At 39.9% G+C, this 18,143-nt stretch overlaps 1 protein-coding gene across 1 annotated transcript in view; it reads right to left on the bottom strand.

Moving 5' to 3' along the window:
• The window catches only part of COL9A1 (collagen type IX alpha 1 chain), an 86,899-nt gene extending 71,551 nt beyond the window's left edge, over positions 1-15,348 (bottom strand). The window contains 5 exon segments of the mRNA XM_068983543.1: positions 6,770-7,166; positions 13,263-13,395; positions 13,529-13,606; positions 14,756-14,829; positions 15,326-15,348. Of these exon segments, the coding sequence (XP_068839644.1) occupies positions 6,770-7,166; positions 13,263-13,395; positions 13,529-13,606; positions 14,756-14,829; positions 15,326-15,339 (696 nt within the window). The 5' untranslated portion in view covers positions 15,340-15,348.
• Between the last annotated feature and the right edge of the window lie 2,795 nt (positions 15,349-18,143).

Here is an 18,143-nt window from a genome sequence, read left to right as displayed (position 1 = left end):
ACACAATAGAATATTAGCCACAAAAAAGAATGAAATATTGCATTTGCATCAGCGTGGATGGGCCTACAGAATGTTATGGTTTTAGAAGTAAATCAGACAGAGAAAGACAAATATAACTTTTATGTGGAATCTAAAAAATAATACAAGTGAAAGTGAAAGTTGCTCAGTTGTGTCCGACTCTTTGCAACTCCATGGACTATACAGTCCATGGAATTCTCCAGGCCAGAATACTGGAGCGAGTAGCCTATCCCTTCTCCAGCGAATCTCCCCAACCCAGGAATCAAACCGGGGTCTCTTGTATTGTGGGTGGATTCTCTATCAACTGAGCTATCAGGGAAGCCCACAAGCTACTATACATAAAGCAGATAAGCAACAAGGATTTACTGTGCAGCATGGGGAATTACATCCAACATCTCCTAATAACCTATAGATGAAAAAAGACTATCTCAAAAAAGACCGACTCATTATACTGCGCCCTTGAAACTAATGCAATATTGCAAATCAACTATACTTCAAAAAAAGGGTCTTCTCCTAAGAAGCTCCTAAATGCCCTGTCCTTTTCTCCCCCTACAATGCATGGTCAAAATTCAGCCAAAGAGATGCTTTAAAAAGAAGAAAACAGGTTTCTTCTCTATTCAAAATCATCTGCCAGCTCTCCACCTCACACTAGGCCTAAAAGCCGGCGTGTTGACCTGCTCCCCACTCTCATGTCTGGTCCCTCTCCAGCCTCAGGGCCGGCTTCTCTCCATCTCATCCCAGACACGCTGGCATCCAGGCTTGCTTCAGACACAGTGGACAACACCAACACCAGGTTTTTAACTCATTCCCTCTTTTCATGAAATCCTTCTCCCCTCGACCACATGTATATGCTCACTCCCCCAACTCCTTCAGGTTTCTACTAAATAGGTTTTTTTCCCCTCAAGGAGGTCCTCTCTCCAAGCACTCCAATTTTCTTCTTTTTTCTCCATACCATTTATGACTACCTGGTAATAATATAAATGTACTCATTTACTCACCTATCTCTGTCTCCTCTCCCTAGGATGAGTACAAGCACCACTGTAGCTTCAATTTCTGTCTATAACTTAGCAGATGTTTAATAAGCAGTTGTTGAATATTAAATATACACATAGATATTGATTTAAAAAATGAAGAAAGAATTGGTAGTATTTGCCTTCTGGTTTGATTACAGCTTAGGGAAAGCCCCTTCCCCTGTCTGGGTTTCAAGTCCTTCATGTATAAACTGAGAGCTTTGAACTACATAGACTTAGTCATAGACTTAGTTTTATATATCTTTGAAAGATCAGGATTCTATGGAAACCATGTTGTAACCTAAGAAACTAACCACACAGAGATTGACATGAAGGGAAGTAAAAATGTCATTGAATTAATATCTTGCCTTCTAGCCACCCAGAAGACACGACAAAGATTTTTGTATGTTCTTAGCCTGTATACATTTTAAGAAAAATAGAAATACTAATAACACTGATTATTTTCAGTTGCAACAGTCTGGGCATAGCTGAGACCAGTAAAAATGTTCATATTTTCAATTTTCCATTGAAAGCAAGTTTGACCATCATTTAGGTTTTACTCTCGTTATCCTTAGCACCTTTGCCCATCATGGCTTCTTCTCTGTAAGCAGCTCTTTTTTCTGTGTGTCCCTCTTGTTTCATTGCCACCTAGTGGAAAATCTAGCTGATGTTGTTAATGTGGTCTATAGTGTAGCAGGCTTTATCTCAAAAAACTTGACAGTATTAAAAAATATTCTCATCAAATCACAACACCGAAGTGTTATAAAAAGTATTTTGATGTTGAAGCTGAAACTCCAATACTTTGGCCACCTTATGCGAAGAGCTGACTCATTTGAAAAGACTCTGATGTTTGAAAAGATTGAAGGCGGGAGGAGAAGGGGACAGCAGAGAATGAGATAGTTGGATAGCATCACCGACTCAATGGACATGGGTTTGGGTGTACTCCGGGAGTTGGTGATGGACAGGGAGGCCTGGCATGCTGCAGTCCATGGGGTCGCAGAGTCAGACACAACTGAGCGACTCAACTGAACTGAACTGATGGACATGTACAAGTAACACTATCATTTCTCTTGTATTTAATACTTCCAATTGAAAGAAGATTTTTTAAAAGTATTTGTCTAAAACAACATAATAAGCAAACTTAATAGCTTAGATATTTTGTATAGTAGATATCATGCATTTCTTAAACCACTAAAAACATAACTTTCCTATAATATTTTCAAACACCAGAAATGATATTAATCACAACCTCATAGTTTATTTTTCCCATGTTATCATTCATGAAGCTCTGTTTGTTTTTACAGTTGGGAAGTTAGTATGATTTAATTCTGTGGGGTAGAGAGAAGAATGTGGCTTCTGCATCACGGGTTTTGCTAATCATATTTTCTCTGAATTTAACAAAAGTAACATAGTGCAACCCATTTGAAATATACTTTTAAAAGCATTGTATCTGTCTGGTTGATTAATCATGTTTTCTGCATTGGTTTATTCAAAACATGCATAAGATAAAGGATTTGAATCATGTATTTATAAAGCCATATATACTTTCTTCCTTTGGGCTTTCATCATTTGGGCTTTCAAATAAGCCCAAACCCCTAGTGTACATCCTGAAAAGGTAGAAAGGCTAACTTTGTTTTCTAATAGAGCTGTGCCAAGTAACTCTCCTGGGCAATCTTGCTGACAACAAACAATAAAGAACCTGCCATAAAATCACATATTTTGGTATGATGCCAGGAAACTGAGCTTTGCAGTGAAATAAATGGCACCAACCTAAAATATGGGCACAAAGGCAAATAGAAAATATGGAATTTATTGCTATGAAATCAAACTAACCATGTATTATAGCAGTACGTTGGGAAAAATATAAACGCTTTGAGCCCACTAAATAACCATGGAATGACGTGAAGGCGTTTGAGTTGTAGTGCATGTGAGCAGCTGTCTTGAAACCTCCTGAAATTGGTTCCCTTTTCCAATTTAGAAAAGAGAAAGAGATAAAAGTTGGGCTAGATTGGGAGAAATCACAAACAAGAGCAATATAAATGAGTCTCTTAGCATCAGCGCTCCATCAAATGTCATTTTCCACTGCATTTTCATTATGCAGTTCCAAGGGCTACCTTTTGACATCAATTAATACCTTTAGAAGGAATGTTTGCTTTTCTAAAGAAAAGCAAGTGCTGATTATGAAAAAAGTATTCAATTCATGTAGTGTCAAAGATTAGAAGGAATCCAATTTCATGAAAAAAAATGGAAAAATACTCTGCAACTTGTCACTTTCATGCTATTGGCACATTTCATTTTAATTTAAAATTTCTCTCAAGTAATACTGAATATTTGCTGTCTCCAATCAAGAGGGAAGTGCCCCAGCAGTACATGTCTCCTACCCCTCAGAATAATCAGATAGCACCATTCACCACCGTAAGTCTTCCAAGGGACCAGTAATTGCCAGCAACTTCAGATTACAGGCAAAGAGAGAAGATCACAAACCACAAACTAAAATAGAAACAAGAGTGTAGGGACAACTCATGGGCATTTGGGTTCGTCTGGAGACTCGCATGAGTATTTGACTATTCTTAGTCTAGATGAGTGAGGAGGAGTGCGGGGAAATTAATGAAGCTAGAAAAGAGGAGAGTTCATAAATACAGGAATTCCCATGTGAGAGTCCCTTTCCCCAGAACACTGGATTTATCTCATCCTGGATAAGTCTGTTCACCTCCAAATTCCTCTCACAGACCCCTCCCCTAGGAAACAGCCCTGGACTTCACTCCTATGCCCGCCCGCCCTGACATGAGTGAGGAGACTGTCCCTTCGTCCACTTTCCTGGTCCTAGTCAAGTTCCATTATCATTGCTCACCCGTCTCAGCCACTCACCCCCAAAGAACCGGGAGAAGGAGACCTGTGGCTTGCACGCTGTGCGCCCAGTATAGAGGCACACAGGGAGAGTTCACTAAGTGAGCACGAGTGTGACCGATGTCTGAGGACATGTTTTCCACTGTGTAAACTTCCTTCTTTTAGAAAAGAGTCTTATCTGTCCTGCCAAGTAGATTCTAAAAAACTTATGCAAATCACAAATACCTTCCAAAATGAAAATGATGATATCCTTTACAAAGAACGGTAGATGGTTACACATATTTCTATTTTTCTCAAAGGAAAGTTAGTTGGCACCGAGAAAATAGGGAAAATGAGAAGTTTTATGCCCAACACTGTTTCTCACAAGCCAAGAGATCTATGTGAGATTGTGTCTTCAACTGAAAAAATGGAGCTAATCCTATCTGTGCTTGTTATCTTATGAAATTGTTCAAAGGATAAAGTAAGTTAATGAGAGAAAAAAAGCACTTTTAAAACTTTAAATTGGTGTATTAAAGGTATTGAGATGCTAAAAACACATAAACAGGATTTACTTATGTAGAATTTTCTACTTCTTTGTCTTTTACAGGGTAAATATTGAGAAATACATTTTGGTGACAACTTTGGGCTTCCCAGGTGGCTCAGATAGTAAACTGTCTGCCTGCAACGCAGGAGACCCAGGTTCGATCCCTGGGTTGGGAAGATCCCCTGGAGCAGGAAATGGCAACCCACTCCAGTATTCTTGCCTGGAAAATTCCATGGATGGAGGAGCTGGTAGGCTACAGTCCATGGGGTCGCAAAGAGTCGGACACGACTAAGTGACTTCACCTTCACTTTTGAAGTTGACATTGTCACTGCCTATCCTTGGGTGTAAGTAGGGTTTGGAGGGCCTATAACCTTGATCTATTTTAGTCACCACACCACATCATCAAATACGGAACTTTAATGAGACTTTACGCTCAAGTCTCTTTTGTGTTTCCTTGTGATGGAGTCAGAATTCAGCATGAAAGGAAAAAATTGCTCATGCCTGTTGCAAATACTTTTAACATGGACAATGTACTGATTCTGAAAAGCTCCTTGGTGGACCAAAAGCAAACGTAACTCCAGCTGCCAGGTATTTTGTTGCATTCCTGCACATGGCAGAATAAAATCAAAGATAACTGGACCTAACTGTTCTCCACCATGAGGTGAGACTATACTTGGCAGATAACCCACAGTTAGCTGTGACTGGCTAGACTATAACATAATTAATAACACTACAACTTTACTGCTGTGGCCATTAGACAGCTTAATAGCATCCTAGCATGTAGATTTCAGAATTATAATGATGACATATTTTTCAAGAACAGTAAATTAAATCAATTATGCAAGTGCTTGATTGATATTCATCACAGTGAGGATGTACTCTAAAGTCTCCTTCCCCTCGCTTATGGTCCAGAAGTGACACAAACATGGCAGAGGCTGTGTTGTCTGAAGGCCACCCCAGTGCCATTGCAAAGATCTTGCTGCACAAAATTTCAAGATGGCGCCCCAGTGGTCCCATTGGCTTTCTAACCCAGCCACTTGAGGTGTGATAAATCATTAGCTGGAGAAATACTTGCTCAAGTGTCTACAAGCCAGAGCAGTAATGTGGCAGTTATAAATTGCTTCCTGTCCATCACAGAATATAGAAATTTCACACTACCCTTCACACTAATCACAATTCTTCCCCTTGAAAATAGGTTATTTGAACAATTCCATTACTGAGATGCCCGCTAACCTTTCTTTCTTTGGAGAAGCGTGCAGGAACCATTCAAAATCATTGTGTCACCCCTGCTACAGTCCATGATATGAGTTCTGTGACTAGAATTTAACAACTCTGTACCAGAGAGAGAGCAGAGAGTATAGAGGACCAAGCATTTATTTATTGAGCTCTAAATTCTTGAGTTTTTTCCAAAAGATCACTTGCCCTGTAAGATTTAGTTTTTAATTTTCTGTGATATTATATAATATCCTTTTAAAGGATAACTCAGTGCAAGTTTAACAATTCAAAATGATAGAACTATATGGTACTAGTTGGCACAAGTTTATGTGTCCTTATGTAATTCCTTATCCTTATGTCCCTAGGTCTCTACGGCAAAATCACAAACAGAGCTCTAAAATCCTTTACTTTCATAATATGTCAAGCAAGACTTGACCACTTCTAAATAAAGAAATATTGTGCCATCTATATCATTTCTACATCTTCCGGGTCAGATACCATATGACTTCCTAACCTCACCTCTCACATGCTGCAATTACTACCTCTGACCCTCTCTATGCCCCCCTCACACACATACTCACATTTTTACATGTACACTTCTTCCAAACCATCCAAGCTCCCAATCTTTGAACATGGTTTATTTCCTCTCTATCTCTTTTTTCTTTCATTCTTTTGCTCTCAGCTAGAATGCACTTTCTCCTCTTTTTTTTTACCAATTCAAATCCTTCCATGTCAAGCTCCATTGCTTCTGAGAAGAATGGGATTCTTGATTAACTAAATCTACCATTCGTCTTAACCTTACTTTGAATATGGCCATTGGTTATTCATACATAATATGTATGACACCAGTGTGGGTTTTTGCAGGTTGCCTCAAAGGATTCTGGGTGCTCCAGCTGGTCATGTAGCATCTTCCAAGTAGACTTTCAGCTACTCGAGACCAGGGGCTGTCTACTCAACTGGCTCTGCTTCCCCCATTCCATACTACGCTCGAAAGAGGCATTAAAGACATTTTGAAAAACTTATTGAAAAACATTTTTAAAAATGAATAACTGCCCATTGTTTAAGATATTCGGGTGATTTTTAAAGATGCTGAGGTCTTAATTTTCACCATTCTGGACTCGTTTTAATCTCCCTTAGTGTGTGGCTGTATACTTACCGGAACAGAAACTTGAGGATTATCCACAAGTTTTCCCAGCACAGCAAAGCCATCGACATCGATTTGACCTCTTGGCTTTATAGGTAAGGACTCAATCATGTTGCAGTCCACGAAAAGAGTCGCACTCCTCCTTTCCACACCAATCATGATCTTATGCCACTGGGAATCGAACAAGGAGGGCAAATTCGAAAAGGCTGCAGTTTGGAGACTTCCATCCAGCCCCTTGTATGAAAATGAAACAGATTTTGTTTGGCCATTAATCTTCACGCCAACTTGCTCCTTCCCTGAGGAATCCTGAATCTGCCAAATGCTCCAGTGCTTTTCAAGTGTGCTTCCAGTCATCCGAAAAGTGGTTAGAAAGGAGTATTCTTCAGGCAGCCCACTGGGATATAAATGCCTGAGTAAAATTTTAAGACAGTAAATATAACTCTTGTTTTTTGTACTCAGGTGTATTACCATATTTCCTAGTTATGCTATTTTAGATTCTAGACCTACGGAAACACCACAGTGTGAAACCCATGTGCTGGTTGCTCTTTCATAAAGACCTTTACTGAAGTCCATTCATGTGCATTAAAGTTCCATCTTAAAATACACATTAAATACAAAACCCCCTCATAGCTAAGTAAGGTCCCCAAATGCCACATAATTTCAACAGTGTTACTATTTATGCTACCTAAAGAGCTACTGTTCAGCAATCCCACCTCAAAAACACATTCTGCCAAAAAACACATTCTTGCAAAGTTCTTGGCGACATTCTTCCACAACTGACAGAAGAGAACATTTGAAATCCAAATCAGCTCTACCAATTTACATGTTTAATTAAAGCAGGTTCTTAAACTTTTATTTTGATGTAACATGTTAAGATTAATCATTATTTTCATTATTGTTTGGATCTTTTCCTCCTCAAATATAACCTAGACTCACATAAGCATTTTGAGGACCGGTCACTTGCAGACCAGTGAGATCAGTCCGTTCACACTGAACATGTTTGTCTTTTCCAGGAACTTCAAAGTATGAAGTTAAAGTGACAGCTGGTTGCTTGTCAGTGGATGTGCGACAGGGGAAAGGTGACCAGTTCTTACTTCTCTTTTGCAACCCAGTTGTTCCCCAACCTGCCAGTTAAAACGGTGGCGCCTTCCTAATTTACTGCTTTAAGCGGCAGCAGTAAGACGTCAGTGTCCCTCCTGCGTCCTCCTCATCTTTGGAGGCAGCTGTTGGAGCACCATCAGCTACTTGGGTGGTCTTCTCTTGAAACCAAGCAGCTTAAGGCTGAAGACCACACTTTTAAAAATCAGGACCTAGTAAATGTAAATATCACCTTCACATCTCTATCTTCAAAGTTGTATCATTCTACTTTGCTCCTCATAAGCATAGAAAAATTATTAAGCGAAGGATAAATCTTAGGAAAAGTGAACTTGCTCAGTTGTGTCTGACTCTTTGCAACCCCATGGACTTTAGCCTACCATGCTCCTCCTTCCATGGGATTTTCCAGGCAAGAGTATTGGAGTGGGCTGTCATTTCCTTCTCCAGAGGATCTTCCTGACCCAGGGACTAAACCTGGGTCTCCTGCATTGTAGGCAGACGCCTTATCATCTGAGCCACCAGGGAAGTTTAGGAAATCTAGATGCCAATTAATCTTGTTTGACATTGCTTAAAACAGTTATGGACCAGGACCCAAAGCCTCAGATAACCTTCCTTCAGATCATACTCCAGTTTATAGCCCTCTTCTGTGTAAAGAAGAAAAGATAAGAAGAAATATCTAAGTGGGTAGTGATTTCTTTATTACAAATTAATACGGTGGTGGTCATTTAGTCGCTAAATCATGTCTGACTCTTGCGACCCCATGGACGGTAGCCTGCCAGGCTCTTTTGTCCATGGGATTTTCCAGGCAAGAATACTGGAGTGGGTTGCCAGTTCCTTCTCTGGGGGAATCCTTCCAACCCAGGGATCAAACTCAGGTCTCCTGCATGTCAGGCAGATTGTTTTCCGATTGAGCCACCTGGAAAGCCCCAACACGTATAAATGTGTTGTGTTGCCATATGCGCAATGCCAGTTACACTAAGATATATTGTTGGGGTCAGAAATTCCTAAACCAAAAAATACCTCAGTTCCAAGAATGTTTAGCTATAAGTGAAAATATTCAACTCGCTATGATTTTCTGTCTTTAGCTATAAAATGTTATCATCTTTATTATAGCATAAGCAAACATATAACTTTTTTCACTTCAAATATTTTTGCAAATCTTCAATAAAATGGGTCAACTAGGTCAACAAATGTCATTGTTTTGTTAGTTTTACAAAACTAACAAAAACTGGAAACTTTTCTTTTGAATACTCTTTAGGCTGCAGTCCATGGTGTCACTAAAGAGTCGACACGACTGAACAACTTCACTTTCACTTTTCACTTTCATGCATTGGAGAAGGAAATGGCAACCCACTCCAGTGTTCTTGCCTGGAGAATCCCAAGGGTGGCAGAGCCTGGTGGGCTGCCATCTATGGGGTCGCACAGAGCCAAACACAACTGAAGCGACTTAGCAGCAGCAGCAGCAGCAGCAGCAGCAGCATCCAAGTACTTCTTTTAGCCATTGTTTTCTAACATGACTGGCTTTTATTCATAAGACTGGGTGGATTTCCTTTGTAGCTTTTATTTTTAACTGGTTACTGATGATGCTTATTATTCTCTCTGAAAGGCTTTCAATTCTCTACATATATTTTATATCTGCCATGTGAATGGGAGGTTTAAACATGCACATTTAAAAAGATTCATTTTGGAGCTAAAGAAGAAAAAACATATACAGCAACTACTTACTATTCTATTTTCCCCAGATGGGGATGTCTAACGTACATATTTCAATATTTTTTAATATAAGTTATTTTCTTTGACTTAAGATTTTTCAGACTATACCTATTCCAGAGAGCCCTCTAAAATAAGAGGTTCACTAATGACAGTTTAAGATACTGCCTAGTGTGTAATTATAAAATCTTACAGAACATTATACATCTCATTTAACCAACTAAGTTAATTTAGAACTAGGAGATACATTTTAAAAGTTTTATTCAGTAGTGAAATTTGGCAATTTTGCAATTTAAATTACAGATATAGTCTTTTGAGTATTCTTTTCAATAATTGATGTGAATTTAACTGGATACTTAAAGAATTGGGGCAGGTAGTTAAAAATAGTTGCTGTTGAGGTGTGAGGTTTTCCAAGAAAAAGGATAAACCCTCATGCTTTGTCTCTTCTTACTTAAACCATTAACTTCCTAGGCTTTTAAAAAACTACGTGTTACCTATTATTTGTTTAAAGATGTACTGGGGAAGGCTGTAGAATTTCATCAAAGAAAACAACTCTATTTGTTTTGATTCTAGAAGTCACAGTAACATCTTCAAATGACTCCTTCACAAAGACATTAGGAGGTTAACTGAGGGATCTCTCCCAATTTGTGCTTCATCAGATTTTTCCTGCTAAATAAGCGAAGAGGTTATGTTGAAGGTAGGGTATGATAAAATGTCCTCATTTACTTCTGACTTGGTCATGTAATGATACTTTTTTCTTTTTTTTTTTTTTTTACTGGGAGATGGTTGGGGTCACTAGAAAACAATTCACTTATGGACATATTAAGTCAAGTGTATCCAACTCTCTCTCTCTCTCTCTCAATATATGTGAAAATAATACGTGTGTGTACAAATATAATCAAGATTGTCATGTTATTAACCTTTCAGGCTAAGTTAATGCATTAAAAGGTAAGAGGAGAAATGTATAAGAAGAGAAAATTCCTTTTAGTGTTCAAATTGGTTATATATGTACATGTACTTGTATATAGCTAAGACCATTTAAGAGTCCTCACAAGTCTAATTCATAGAACAGTTAGTCCCATTGTCTTTTTCGGATCCCTAAGATTCTTTGAAAATATGCTATGCACATCGGTAAGTAAACTTGACAGCATACATAATTTAAAAGAGGCTGAATCCATAAATGATTAATTTCATTATGTTACAATCTGCACAGAATATCTTAAAAGGAGAATCATACAGTTTGAATAAAAGATAAGAAGTCCTTGGACCATGGAACATTTGTTTATGACCTTAACCCATGAAAAGCTAAAAATTGTATTTGTTGCTGCGAACAAACACAACATGTCTGAAGCACGAGGCAAGAATGTAAAACTCTTATGCCTAAAATAAAGAATTAAAAGCATCAAAATTATGTGGTTATGAATATTTTTAAAAAATTGAAACGATAACCACAAATTATTATTCTATCATGTTAGCTCCGTGTGCTATAGTCTTCCTCCCACGAAAATCGGCCTACATTCTCCAGCAGAGAAATCCAAGTCAGAATGGTCTACTGCATGCATGATTTGAGAACAATTCCAATTTCTGCCTTTTTAAAGCAGGACTGCTTGGACTTCCCTGGTGGCTCAGATGGTAAAGCATCTGCCTACAATTTGGGAGACCTAGGTTTGATCCCTGGGTTGGGAAGATTCCCTGGAGAAGGAAATGGCAACCCACTCCAGTACTATTGCCTGGAAAATCCCATGGACAGAGGAGCCTGGTAGGCTACAGTCCACGGGGTTGCAAAGAGTCGCACACGACTGAGCTACTTCAGCTGGTTGATGCAGGGCAACTCAAAAAGAAAGAGTCCACTAAGGTGAAAAGGCCCCATCAGCACCTCTGCCCTCTAGTGCTCTCCACTATTACAGGAAACACTTCCCCAATGCCCCTGTGCACCAGGCTCTCCTGGAGCCCTCTCAGTTTAGCAACATTTACTCTTCATGGCAACCAGTGGCATTGTTATTATTATTCCTAATTCTAACCTGAGGGAACTGGGTCAAAGACAGTTTAAGCAACTTGTCCAAGCGGCTCCATCCATCTCAGCCCTGGTTCTCCTCCTTCCCTTTTATTTCTTTCTCCTACTCTCTTCTTCTACTTCCTTCCTCCTTCTTCCCTCATATCTTAATAAGTAAAACAAGAGCCTTTAGTCTTTGTGGGGACAGGGAGTCAGAAAGACAGAGAATATGGGACATTAGTTGTAGCCTATGAAAAATATTTCGTGACCACCTTAGGTGCTTAAAGAAAAACAAGACAAGCAGGAGGAAGGAAGGCTGCATGGCCTTCACCTCTGAACTTAGAGTCAATGACAGTCCAGACAGTACCTTAAATTTAGAGAAGAAAGGTCAGCATTAGGGTCTGGTGTCCTGTTCAATTATTTTATTAAAGAAATAAAAATCAGAGTATTCTAAAGCTTACTTAAGAATACATCCATCTCTTCGGTACATGAAAAGAAAATATATGAAAAATCCAAATGTTGATCTTTCCAAACACAACTGGTTTCTAGGGTCACTATGGGGTAGTGGTTAAAGGCACAGCCCCTGAATCAATTTTGCCTGGATTTCAATCCTCTCAGCACCTCCTCACCCTGTGATGTTATGCAAGCAACTTAAACTTTCTGGCCTCAGTTTGCTCCTCCATGAAATACGGATAAAAATGTCCCCACCACAAAACTGTAATAAGGATGCAATTTGATGTTGATTGGTAAATCTAGAAAAAGAGCTTATATAGTGTACTATTATTGTTTTATAAAATATAATATGTTCAAAACACGAATTTCTATATGCAATCTGGAACTATATCAGAATATTCTAATTTTATGAAAATTTTCATTATTATAAACACTTAGCAATTCTATGATATTCTTTTGCTGTTTAATTAGTCATTATTTACCTTTACATCTTAATTTCTATCGATGTCTTAATTTTCTTGTTCATATACTAAAGAAATCTTAACCATACTTTTTACGTAAAACATTCCATCAGCATCAACACCACATTTAAGGTATTTAGGTGATATAAAGCTGAAGCTCTGAAGCTCATTCATAACAATGTCATGACTCAATACTTACACATGCATTAAAACACCTTAGTTATAAATTATTTAAAGAAGAAAAAGCTTAGATCCAGAGAAGGAGATACAGAATTTTTTAAAGTATTATTGCTTCCATTGTTTTTCTTATCATTATTCTAGTTTTAGTTTCGGCTGGGTCCTGCCAGGAGCCAAGCGTTGGATGTGTGGATCTATTTCAGCACCGGGATACTTGAACAGCGCCATTGTGAGCCTTCTAACCACTGGGTGGTTTCTAGTTAAATTTATGCTTAACCCCTGGAACTTTTCACAGAGGGTCCTTTCAGGCAAAACCCAGACAAATTATAGAAAAACAGAGAGCAAAGTAATAAGAACATGAACTGAATCAATGTATAATAGTCTCAGTGATTTTTTTTTTCCTGGAATGGAAAGTAAATTACAGACTGAAAACATGAAAAGCATTCACATATTTGGGCACTAAAGATAGGTAGGTAAATAAATTCCTTCATCTTTAAATAAAATCATGATCCAAGAATTATTGAGCTGGGACAGACTCTCTAACATTGGATAGATTTGCATTTTTTAAACTGTGTTTGAAGCAAATAACTAAATCAAGTATTTTTTTTTATATTACCTGATTGGAATCCTGAAGTCTACATTATTTCCCAACTTGTAAGCCACCTGTAAGGCGGTTGATCCAACTACCCTCTGGATAGCTCTTCTGGATGCTGCTTTATCTATCTGGAACTGAGAAATCAAGTCAAATCCTACAGAAAGGGAACACGAGATAAAAGTAAAATGAGACTGGTTTCATTCCTCTCCAGAGCCTTTCCAGATAAAAGATGTATCGGGTAGATTTATAGAAAGCATACATTGTCAATATGATACACTGCTACTCACCTGGTAAATCATCTTGTCCAATCCTGACCTTTGGACAGAGTTCATTTTCACCACTGGAATTTGAATTAACAGGGAACCCTGCAAAAGAGATAGCATGTCATCTTACCTCAACCCCTACATAGATCATAGGACTATACCAATAATAATAAGGGCTGAGCAACTATTTAAAGTGCAATGTTATACTAAACAGCTTCATTACTAGTAGTATATTTGACTTTAACTCTACAACTCTACGATTATAATTTATTCATATTCAACCCATCCTGGGTTGAAGACACAAAGTTGCTTTAATAACGTGTGTTGGGAAAGTGTTCCCTTTGGGGAAGTTTGGAATTTGTTCTTTTTGGAACTACATCTTCATGATGTTCTGAATGGCACAGTGTCAGAGCCTATTTGGTTTGGGCTAGAATATATTGCTTTAAGCACCATAAATTTTAGAAATCCTGAGAGAATCCAGAGCCAATTCAATGGTACTTCTGAAGAGTGCAGTTCTTAAGAATCTTTGTCAAGTAGAGGAAGGAGCTGAGGATTTCTTAGGATTCCCTAAGCCTAGATAAATAGAGAGAATGCACTTGATTTCATAAATTTCTTCTAAGAGATCAAATAACTGTTCCAACTAGAATACTACCAGCATCTTAGAATGGGGAAGAGTAGTGAGGAAAAGAAATCATGCGAATTAAACCCTCAATCACAAGAGGGATGAAAAATCCTATAATGAAATTGGTGCTTCTTAGTAAGTAAAAGATTGTAGGGAGGGCCACTTTTTTCAACAACACAAAAGGCTTCTTGTAACTGTCCAAACCCAGTGCCCTTCTGGGACTCACCTGGTGACAGACACTTCCTAGATTTCAGAAAAAGTGTTTTCCAGTTACATAGCTTTGGCCTGCAATTTCACTACATCAAACGCACTCTTTCTACCTCATCTGACTTCAGACTATTGGCTTCTATCTATTCATCCATCCACCCATTCATCCATCTAACATTACCAACTACCATCTGAACCAGGTAGCTTCTGGGCTAGACACAGGTTAGGTTTCCTGCCCAGCTGTGGTCACAGCCAGGACTTCTCCATAGGCAGTACTGAACACAGCCATAAAATACACCCACAGCCAAAGCAGGGTTGAAGGAGGGTGTGGAGGACCCTGGCTGCCTCACTCAGCCTCAGGCCTGCCCAGTCCTTTCAGGGAACAAGTAGTATTTTGAAATCGAGAAACTGGGACCTCTTACTTGGGCGACGCTTGACAGTCACTGATGCCCATGTCCCCAGGAAACTGCATGCAAAGAAGAGAACTGGAAGTTTCCTAAAGAGGAGAGAATAACAATGTCTCAAACAGGAGTCCTTCCAGGTGGGGACTGTGGCACTATTTTGAAAGTGGCACACCTGATGAATGCAGGTGACTGGTCCTCAGTCTAGTTTACTTTTTTCCATTTTCTTTATTAAATTCAATTGAGAGAGTTAATGAATTCTCAATTTCCCAACTCCTAAAATGATCACGAGATGACTGGTTTTCCCTGTCTCGTTTACTCCATACCTACCTGTCTTGCTGTTTCTACACCTCTATCTCTGTCTCTGCTTTCTTTCATCTTCTTTTTCTGCCTCTCCATTTTGGCGGCTGTCCCTCTTCGCTCTCTCATTTTGGCTCTTTTCTTGCTCTCTCGTCTATCTCTCTGTCTCCCTCCTCTCCCCTCTCCCCCTTCTCTCCTCCCCTCCTACCTCTACTGTAAAAACACAGACCCCTGGCTCTGAGCGCCCCCAGTCCAGTCTCCCCACCACTGCTTTCCATCTCAAAGTCTTACCATAAGCTCTTCATTTTCCCAGCTGGCTTTCCTTCGTTGCCAACAGTCCCAGTGAAGGTGGGACTATAGGGGAGTCGATACTCCCCCAAGACCCCTTCAGTGCCACCCCAGGGCTGAGTTCTGGGCCGGCTTTGGTCCCTCCTGCCCTTGTGAGGGCTAACAGCAAAGGAAGTGGACCAGAGGCATCCAGGGCTACTTTAAGGCAGAGCAGAGCGAAGGGGTGGGGAGATGCTGCCCAGTAAGACCAGGCCTAGTCAGGGGTGTGCCCCCAAAGCTAATGAGGTTCTACTGAAGGAGGGACTAGCAAGGGAACATTTGCCGAAAAGAAAAAAAAATCAGGATGTGGAGAAGTTCACAGGCAAGCTGCTATAAGGACACAGTGGAAACTTTGAGAACTGCTATAGGAATACAGAGGAAGCTTTTAGAGGAAAGTAGGGATGTGGAGGTTCACAGGGGCCCCAGTGCCCAGTCAACCTTGTTCTGAATCTCCGTTTGTTCTGACACTCTTCAGTTGTATGTCCTCCAGCAAATTAGTTAATACGTCTGTCGCTCTGTGGCCTTAACTGCAAAACAAGTTGAAAATAGTTACCCCCAAACAGTTGTTTAGAGAATTAAACTGGATAGCAAGCAGAGTCTTGCACCTGGTTCAGGAGAGCCATCATTATTCCCATCATCATTGTCATTGTAGTTAATAATTCTCCATGTGTTTCCCTCTATTGAAAGTACTTGAAGCCTGATAACATTTAGTTTTCGTGACATTATAAGGTAAGACTAAAATTATTCCCACTTTAGAGGTGAGAAAACTGAGGCACAGAAAATGAAGTAACTAGTAACTGCAAAGTTGCACGGCTAATTTACTCAACACTTGATGTCTGGAGAGCCTGATAAAATCTCAAGCCCCAGGTCTTATTTCTTCCTAAACTCTATAGTTACAATACGAGTTGAGCAGAATATTCTTGGAAATCAGCAACATTTTATGCTCTAAAAACAAGTTGAGTGCAAGTTAGGCGGAACACAGATCTGGAGAGAGAGATTTCTATTAGTCCCGTGTCAGACATACCCACCTTTTCCCAGAACCTGAGCAAGTCAAGAGTGAGTCCCCACCCCACCCACTCAGGACGGTCCAGCCCAAACTCAAGGACTTTCAGGGACACAGGATCTAAAAATCCTAATGAGCCATGGTATCTAGCATGAAGTAGTTTTGCTTCCTTGACATTTCTCTAATTTTTAAATTAACTAAATTTTTGTTTCACTGCAAAATAAGCAGTGTTTCTTCTTATGTTCTGTTTGTTCCCCTTGCCCCACCTCAAAAAAAAAAAAAAATCCTTTCCTCTTCTGCCTCCCTCAGCTCACTGAAGGGTTTGGCTGAGGAGATGGGAGCTAGGCAAACTCCACCACCCATTTGCTTTCCATTGTTTTTCTACTCGTGACCTACCTGTTGGAGTCCTGTCTCCCCACAGCTCTGGGACATCCGTTTCCTCATGTTGTTTGGAGTTTTCCATGCATCCCTGTCATTCTCCTTCCATCTATCCAAGACGATTTCCTTGGGCAGCCATTTTGGTTGAGTCACAGAATTACAGATGGTCCTGCCTTCAGTTCAGTTCAGTCGCTCAGTCGTGTCTGACTCTTTGCGACCCCATGAATCGCAGCACACCAGGCCTCCCTGTCCATCACCAACTCCCGGAGTTCACTCAGACTCACGTCCATCGAGTCTGTGATGCCATCCAGCCATCTCATCCTGGGATGTCACCTTCTCCTCCTGCCCCCAATCCCTCCCAGCATCAGAGTCTTTTCCAATGAGTCAACTCTTCGCATGAGGTGGCCAAAGTACTGGAGTTTCAGCTTCAGCATCATTCCTTCCAAAGAAATCCCAGGGTTGACCTCCTTCAGAATGGACTGGTTGGATCTCCTTGCAGTCCAAGGGACTCTCAAGAGTCTTCTCCAACACCACAATTCAAAAGCATCAATTCTTCGGCGCTCAGCCTTCTTCACAATCCAACTCTCACATCCATACATGACCACAGGAAAAACCATGGCCTTGACTAGACGGACCTTAGGCGGCAAAGTAATGTCTCTGCTTTTGAATATACTGTCTAGATTGGTCATAACTTTTCTTCCAAGGAGTAAGTGTCTTTTAATTTCATGGCTGCAATCACCATCTGCAGTGATTTTGGAGCCCAGAAAAATAAAGTCTGACACTGTTTCCACTGTTTCCACTGTTTCCCCATCTATTTCCCATGAAGTGATGGGACCAGATGCCATGATCTTCGTTTTCTGAATGTTGAGCTTTAAGCCAACTTTTTCACTCTCCTCTTTCAGTTTCATCAAGAGGCTTTTTAGCTCCTCTTCACTTTCTGCCATAAGGGTGGTGTCATCTGCATATCTGAGATTATTGATATTTCTCCCGGCAATCTTGATTCCAGCTTGTGTTTCTGCCAACCCAGCGTTTCTCATGATGTACTCTGCATAGAAGTTAAATAAGCAGGGTGACCATATACAGCCTTGACGTACTCCTTTTCCTATTTGGAACCAGTCTGTTGTTCCATGTCCAGTTCTAACTGTTGCTTCCTTACTCTTAAAAGTCAACCAGACCTTATCTTACATAAATGGAGCCATTTACTAGCCTAGAGAACTGACTGTCTAGATAAACCTCATGTAGTCTTTAGAGACATGAACAATGACTCACTCTTAAGTAAGAGTGTGTTCGGACTGAGGACAGAAAAACTCCATTGCATAAGCTGGAGCCCTTGACCTAAAAGAGCCCATATTTCCATGAGCAAATAAAGAGTGACATCAAGATGCAATCCAGTAAGTGCTA

The sequence above is a fragment of the Capricornis sumatraensis genome, chromosome 11 (genome assembly GCF_032405125.1).
Source record: "Capricornis sumatraensis isolate serow.1 chromosome 11, serow.2, whole genome shotgun sequence".
Lineage (NCBI taxonomy): Eukaryota > Metazoa > Chordata > Mammalia > Artiodactyla > Bovidae > Capricornis > Capricornis sumatraensis.
This window is presented reverse-complemented; position numbering and strand designations above follow the sequence as displayed.